Source organism: Penaeus japonicus, unplaced genomic scaffold, assembly GCF_977035675.1.
Source record: "Penaeus japonicus unplaced genomic scaffold, GWHDUDI00000001_assembly GWHDUDI00000002, whole genome shotgun sequence".
Lineage (NCBI taxonomy): Eukaryota > Metazoa > Arthropoda > Malacostraca > Decapoda > Penaeidae > Penaeus > Penaeus japonicus.
The window spans coordinates 41,362,560-41,370,059 of NW_028234404.1; the positions used below are offsets into that span (position 1 = coordinate 41,362,560).

Here is a 7,500-nt window from a genome sequence, read left to right on the forward strand (position 1 = left end):
CGCGGCATCATTTCGTATTGTATTTCGCTCTTTCATTGCACAGACATGTCCTTCGAGGTTGAAAGATTGTCGGTGGTGTTTAGTATCTTTTGTTCTCTTATTTATTTATATGTCACTCTGCTTTCTTTCTTCGGCGTTTGTGCCGGACACATGCCTCACGCACAAATAATTCAGATTATTCTCTTTCGTGTATTTTACTAATGTCAGATTAATAATATCACCCTTGTTTTTTTTCTTTTATTCATCGTTACGTAAGTGAAATACATCGACTTAACCTCTTTCTAAAAATGACCGTACAGGTAAGCGTGTATGTCTGGGAGAGTCCTTGGCCCGCATGGAGCTCCTCATCTTTACCGCAGCTGTGTTCCAGAATTTCAATATATCTTCGCCTCCGGGATCGCCTTTGGACATCACACCCGATCCCAAACAGCCGATGTTCCACCTCCCAAGGAATCAAAACATCTACATCACTGCCAGGAACTGAAGAGGCAAACGCGCTTCCGGGAAAACCTCCTCTTAGGACGAGGTGATTATTCGCCCCTGAACTGTATTGTAACTTATATCATTGGTTAACTTATCATTTTATATGTATCTCTTATCGTAGTAATGTAGAATGATTCCAGAAAAACGAAACAAAATAAAGAAAACAAGAGGAGAACAAGTCTTTTGATCAGACGCATATTTGTAAGTCAACATTTACCAGATATGGTAAGTCATTACAATTATTAACTTTATCATTTTTTTCGTATAGAGGGTTGTTCTGTCATCATTCCTTTTGTTAATGTTATCATAACAATTATTATTAGTAAAATCAGTATTATTTTTATCATTGCTGTTATTACTAATATCCTTATTATCATGGTTATCATGGCTAATTAATACTATACAGACAGCTATTATTATCATCCTTATTATTGTCATTTTTATTATTATTATTATCTCATACACATACACATACACATACACATACATACACACACATACTTATAAATAAATAAATATGTATATATATATTATATATACATATATATATATATAGAGAGAGAGAGAGAGATAGATAGATAGATAGATAGATAGATATATATTAGGTAGATAGATATAATATAGATATAGATTTATGCATAGAGCGAGAGCGAGAGAGAGAGAGAGAGAGAGAGAGAGAGAGAGAGAGAGAGAGAGAGAGAGAGAGAGAGAGAGAGAGAGAGAGAGAGAGAGAGAGAGAGAGAGAGAGAGAGAGAGAGAATGTTTATTTGCAGGTCACGTCTAGTCATAAATATGAATAGCGTTTTAAATCAAATGAGCCTCCTGTGCATAGGCGGCTGATATCGTTAGTTGTTCTTGATAGATATCCAAAATATTACATTGTCAATATATTTGGATGCTTAGATTATATAAAGCATCCTAAAATACTCTTATAATTATCTCAAACATGCCGATTAACACCGATATTATGTATTGCAAGCACACGTTCGTAAGTTTCTGATTACAAGCAAATGAACAAGTCATTAATATCTTTCTCATTCCAAGTATAAGTGCGAATAAAAAGTATTTTGATATTTTACAGCATGTAAATTACTTTTTTTTCTGCTGTTGCTATTTATGAATTAATGTATGCGTATAAACCGTTAGTTTCATATTGCATTGTCTCTCTCTTTCTTTTCTTTTTCTGATGGGCTTTTTAACTTATCATCCACACACACACACACACACACACACACACACACACACACACACACACACACACACACACACACACACACACACACACACACACACACACACACACACACACACACACACACACACGCATGGATGACTGTACCTGGTCTTTAATTCTGATGCTTTTTCCACCCCTAATTGTGTTATTATAATGCTAATCAGAGTACAACCCCGTTACCATTCAATGAAGTAAAATTTAGGGATTCAACACATCTGTTTTGGTTCAAAGTCCTTTGGATATTCAGTCAGATTTTCATTCTAGCAAAAAAAAAAAAAAAAAAAAAAAAAAAAAAAAAAAAAAAAAAAAAAGAGAGAGAGAGAGAGAGAGAGAGAGAGAGAGAGAGAGAAAGAGAAACCTTGAGAGGAGTTGAACGTCACGATAAAAGTTCTGAAAAGTTTTTGTAATAGTTGAATGGGATTTAAGAACTGTTCACTTCATTCATTTGAATTGACATTGGCTGTTTTTTTTTTCTTAATTCATTTTTTTCCCGTTAATGTTTCATAGAAGGACATCCAGGTGACACTTTATTTCATACACAATTTTATTTGATCTAGCTTAAGGTGCCTTCAGCCCATTTCAATTATTTTATTCAAGATATTATACTTTGGCATTGTAATATTTTTCATTCAGTCATTCTCTTATCGGCAGTGGAAATCTGGCATTATACCAGAGTTTCTAATACTTGGCCAATACAAGTACCTATGGATGCTTTCCTAGATCCAGCACAGCTTGATGGGACATTGGCAAGGATCTCCACATGGCCAAGAAAACATGGTTTTGATGACGGTCCATTTGGAAGCCTTTACAATTTTCGGTTCTAGCCGAGCAGTATTTAATGTAGCACCGTAAAGGAATTCTGTCCTTGAAACTCAGAATGATTTATGTATCGATGCAATCAGCTTGGATTAGTCTTATCAGTCCTAACACGTGATTGGCCCGATATCGTGATACCAGGGCAAATATGATTAAAGGCTTATCATGTTTATTTATTAATATATACTTGTAGCTAATAAATCATTTATTCTGTAAGATGAAACAAAGTGACGAACATGCATTTAGCGAACAGTGATGCAGATGTTTTGCTTCCTCGGGGTGTGGAAAATAGCCACTGCGGGATCAGCTGTGAGATCCAAGGTCGATCCTGGCGGCGGGGCGAAGCTCAGACTCTGAAGCATTGCTGTGGAGAAGATGAGGAGTTCCATGCGGGCCAGAGACTCTCCGAGGCAGGCTCGCTTACCTGCGGGAGGACAACTGGTGTCAAATCCTCAGAGAAACAATTAAATTTAAAGCATATATAAAAAATAAAGGTTACTAACTTGACACGAGCAAGAGTCACAATGAACACAACATTTCAACGACGACAACCTCAGTACGCACCAACACCAAAGGGCAGGAACCCTTCTTTCTGAACTTTCCGTCCTCGTCGAGCCAGCGTTCAGGCAGGAGCGTTTCAGGCTTCTCCCAGAGGCGCGGGTCGTTATGAATGGATATGGCTGTTGTGTTGATTACCGCATTCTGGGGATAGATAATTAACATACAGTCTATAGCACCGGTTTTTCATCACGTAAATATTTCCGCTATTAGGATAAGTGGCCTACGCATTTTTTCCACATTATCAAAGAGACGATTGTCTAGATTACTCTGTTCTATAATGCAGAAATACTAAATAATCGAGAAAAACCACCTTCGGAATGTTGTATCCTCCCAGCTGCGTGTCTGTCGTAGCGACATGCTGGACTCCAAGGGGAAGAAGTGAAGATAAACGAAGAACTTCATGCAAAACAGCTTCAGTGTATGGCAACCTGGAAGTATATGCCAAGATGAAGAAGTGGTAAAAGTACGATAGATTAAATGCCGGATTTTATAAACATGAATATATATATATGTGGACGAAAGCGTGTATCCGGTTTAAATGTTTTCGATCTGTTCCTCTCCACACAATGTAATGTTTGATGAAACGAAGTGAACCACACTGAATGTAAGGCTTCTATTCCTGGTACCTTGCCTTGTCCTCGAGTGTGGCCAGGGTGCCTTTTGGCAGCACTTGGTCTATCTCTTCCTGCATCGTCTTTTGAATATCAGGGTGCATGGCCAGGTATTGCATCATGAAGGTGAGGGTGTTTGTGGTTGTTTCACTCCCAGCGAGGAACATATCTAGAATCAGTAGAGCCAAATCCTTGTCTGAAAAGAGCGGTTCAGATTAACTGGTGAGCGGCGACATTACCATTTTGTTTCTGCTTTGGTCTTGGTAAAGCTGAATGAATTTCCATCATGTGTATTAGTTTTAATAGAGTATTTGATAATGTTTAGTATAAACTCATATTGTGAGCCTATACGGTACGACGCTGACAGACTGAAATCTGTCTTTGTGTTGCATAATATATCACGTACATTGCCACACTTTGAGTTCCTTATTTGCTGTTTATCTTATCATTGATCCACCTTATAGTAACGCTAAAACTTTCTCTCTCCGATCTTCATTGAAACCTTTTCTGCCGATCCCTAATTCTGTAATATTTGTGCAATCAATGACAGATATCTTTTATGGTTCAATTCATGCTAATTTGCCTCTAATTTACCACGTTAACTGAGTAGTTTTCCTTACAAGGTCCCGGATACAACAGCTTAGACTGCAAAGTCACTAAATAGGTCCCACATGTAAGGTCCTGACCAGAAATTCTATCAAGATTCAAAATAACATTTCTTGGCTACACCAGACTTTCTATTAAACACTTCGTTCTTCTACTACTAACGCTTTAACTACTACTACTGCTACTACTACTACGGCTGATGTTGCGGTTGCTGTTGTCACTACTGCTGCTCTCCTCTTTCTACTATTTCCTTCTTCCTTATTTTCTTACAAGCGAGTGCACTGTCTTACTACCAGTCTTAGACTTCACACGTAAACACTGGTATGCACAAGGTTTATATATGTATATGTATATGTATATATATCTGTGTATATATATATATATATATATATATATATATATATATATATATATATATATATATATATATATATATGTATATATATGTATGTGTATATATATATATATATATATATATATATATTTATATATGTGTGTGTGTGTGTGTGTCTGTGTGTGTATACACATAAACACACACACACACATACACACACACACATATATACACACACACACATACATACACACACACACACAAACAAACAAACAAACAAACAAACAAACACACACACACACACACACACATATATATATATATATTGATATGTATATATATATATATATATATATATATATATATATATATATTGATATGTATATATATATATATAAATATGAATATATATGTATATATATACATATATAAATATATATATATACATATATATATACACACACACACACATATATATATATATATATATATATATATATGTATATATATACATATATACACATTTATTTTTTTCTCGTTTATCATCTTTTTCTCTTTCACATCCTATGGCATCTTGCTGCCAACACCACTGACCACTGCGAGTGACGTCCGGAGTGTCGTTGTTCTCCTTCATCTCCAGAAGGTAAGCGTCGATAAGATCCCTCGTGTCACTGGGGTCAAACGAGGTCTTGTGGTCCTCTATCACTTCCTGTTACAAGGCATTTGACGAGAGGTAAAGAGGGATAAATGAATTATATAAATGAATAATAATAATAATAATAATAATAATAATGATAATAAAAACATGAAAGCTAAAGTTATTGAGATGTTTAATACAAAACTTCCTTATTATGACAGCTTATAATCATAGCTCAGTGTGTTCGACTGATACTTACATAAAAGAAATCCAGGAATTTCTCTTTAAAATGTTCTAGAACATCCGTGTGAAAAAGATACACCTTGACAGAATTTGGCAGTTTTTTCATCCAAGAGAAGAAATCAAGAAATCCCAACGGAAAGGAAGCAGTATTGAAATCTTGCATAAGTTTCTCAAATTCCTTCAGTTTCTCATCTTCCATTTCAAACGTTTTGCCTTAAACAATTAAGAAATTGCCTTCGTTATTGCATTTGAGAACAATATATTATGATTATATTCCACACGTTTTACCTTAAACAATAAAACTTTGCCTTCGTTATCGCAATTGATAACAATATATGATAATATTCACCCTTTTCCTTAAATTGCAACAAATTTATAACGAGTTTACACTGACCATGCAAAGTATATCAAAATGAACTAAGATTATAACAGTACCACTTACCGGCTACCATTTGCCAAATGACGTTCAGAATGGCCACCTTCAGAGCATGTGGAACTGGCTCTTCCTTGTCGGCTTGGAGTTTCAGCTTCTCAACCAACCTGTTTGCCTGGTCTTGGATTCCCGCCACTAGTTTGGATTTGCCCATTCCTTGTTCCCTTAACTGACGAAGGCTGAAGCGCCGGTTGGCATGCCATTGGGCGCCATTACTTGAGCCAACACCTATGTGAGAATAAATGTATTCATATAACTGCGATAACAGGTGCCATTTGAGTGCCATTATGTACCTTCGTAAGTACAAGGGTTTCAGTCAACACCTACGGCAGGGTACATGATTGCAAGAGTTAGCGCTGATGTTTTTCACGTAACATTTTTATGTCAGTTGCCAAATGCGAGGTAAGGAACGCATGGAGTCAAAGATGATTTTACGATAGTTGCTGTATGCCAGATGGTTCTTGCAAAATGCTTGTATCGCTATCCAACTAATCACACCGTGTGCTCACAGTTTATGATTAGACTTATTATGTACAATAACATCACGAGTATGGGGACATAGGAATTTAAATGAACTTCCACCCAATAACTGTGACATATTACACTTTCTGTGGTCCAGGGCGACTATGAAGAATGGAAGAATGGCAGAAAGGGGACCAAGAACGACTTTCAGGAAGGGTGCTCACAGGCGGCGCTGCCCGTCGTGTCTGAGCAGTGACCTAACTAGGTGTCTGTTATGTTGAAATTTGACCAATTAAACACACACTCCCGCACGCGTTCAGAACTGAACTATCACTATAACCAAAATAAGAATGTTCCGACTTCTGATCACAAATCAAAACAATGACCACGCATCGTGCATGTTGATATTACCATTTACATACCATTGGTGTTGTTTAAATGTTTGTTAGCAACCCATATCTCAATGTGGATTAACACCGTGCGCTAAAATTTCACAGTAGGCCCCCAATTTATCTATTCTTCAAAAATATGGGGAGGGGGCCACCACCCGCAATTCCGCCACTGTTTTTGGGACTAGTGGTTACGAAACGAGTGGTCGCGCCTGTCGTAATCGGAAATTCGCTTTCTATTCGGTAGAGAGGGGGGGGGGCGTCGAAATGATTAGTCGGCGAGACATGTCACTGTTGGTAATTTGGCTGATTACAGAATTTAGAAATCATTCTTCCTCTGTACATTAAGGCTAATCTATCGGATACATCGAGTTTGAATGATACAAAATATACTTTTCTGTTTTAACTCTTTTGATTTAACCAAAGCGCATCGCACTGATGTCTCGTTTGCACAGTTCTCTAGTTATGGCATCAAAGAGGAAATCATGTTTTCTAAACAGGCGAAGTGAGGGTTAAGATCGTTTTTAAATACAGCCTATTCATTATTCCCCTGTTATGAAGTCTATGTAAACTAAACGCAAACAGAAGACACTACAAAAAAAAAAAAAAAAAAAAAAAAAAAAAAAAAAATACAGGAAAACAATATGCATCAAACTTACGATTTGAATAAACTAGGTATATCATGTCACTG

The 7,500-nt window shown here is 36.6% G+C and overlaps 1 protein-coding gene and 1 pseudogene across 3 annotated transcripts in view; one reads left to right on the top strand and one right to left on the bottom strand.

Annotated features, from left to right (window-relative positions):
• The window catches only part of LOC122260908 (cytochrome P450 2L1), a 9,612-nt gene extending 8,786 nt beyond the window's left edge, over positions 1-826 (top strand). For both annotated transcript variants that reach the window (XM_043028368.2, XM_043028367.2), the window contains exon 11: positions 300-826. In XM_043028368.2, the coding sequence (XP_042884302.2) occupies positions 300-484 (185 nt within the window). In that variant the 3' untranslated portion in view covers positions 485-826. The remainder of the gene's footprint in view (positions 1-299) is intronic.
• Positions 827-2,724: 1,898 nt separating this feature from the next.
• The window catches only part of LOC122260911 (cytochrome P450 2L1-like), a 7,629-nt pseudogene continuing 2,853 nt past the window's right edge, over positions 2,725-7,500 (bottom strand). Inside the window, exons 5-11 of the transcript XR_015192252.1 lie at positions 5,968-6,186; positions 5,542-5,738; positions 5,240-5,354; positions 3,721-3,901; positions 3,405-3,522; positions 3,098-3,235; positions 2,725-2,957 (exon numbers count right to left, since the gene is read on the bottom strand). The product of XR_015192252.1 is annotated as a cytochrome P450 2L1-like (transcript). The remainder of the gene's footprint in view (positions 2,958-3,097; positions 3,236-3,404; positions 3,523-3,720; positions 3,902-5,239; positions 5,355-5,541; positions 5,739-5,967; positions 6,187-7,500) is intronic.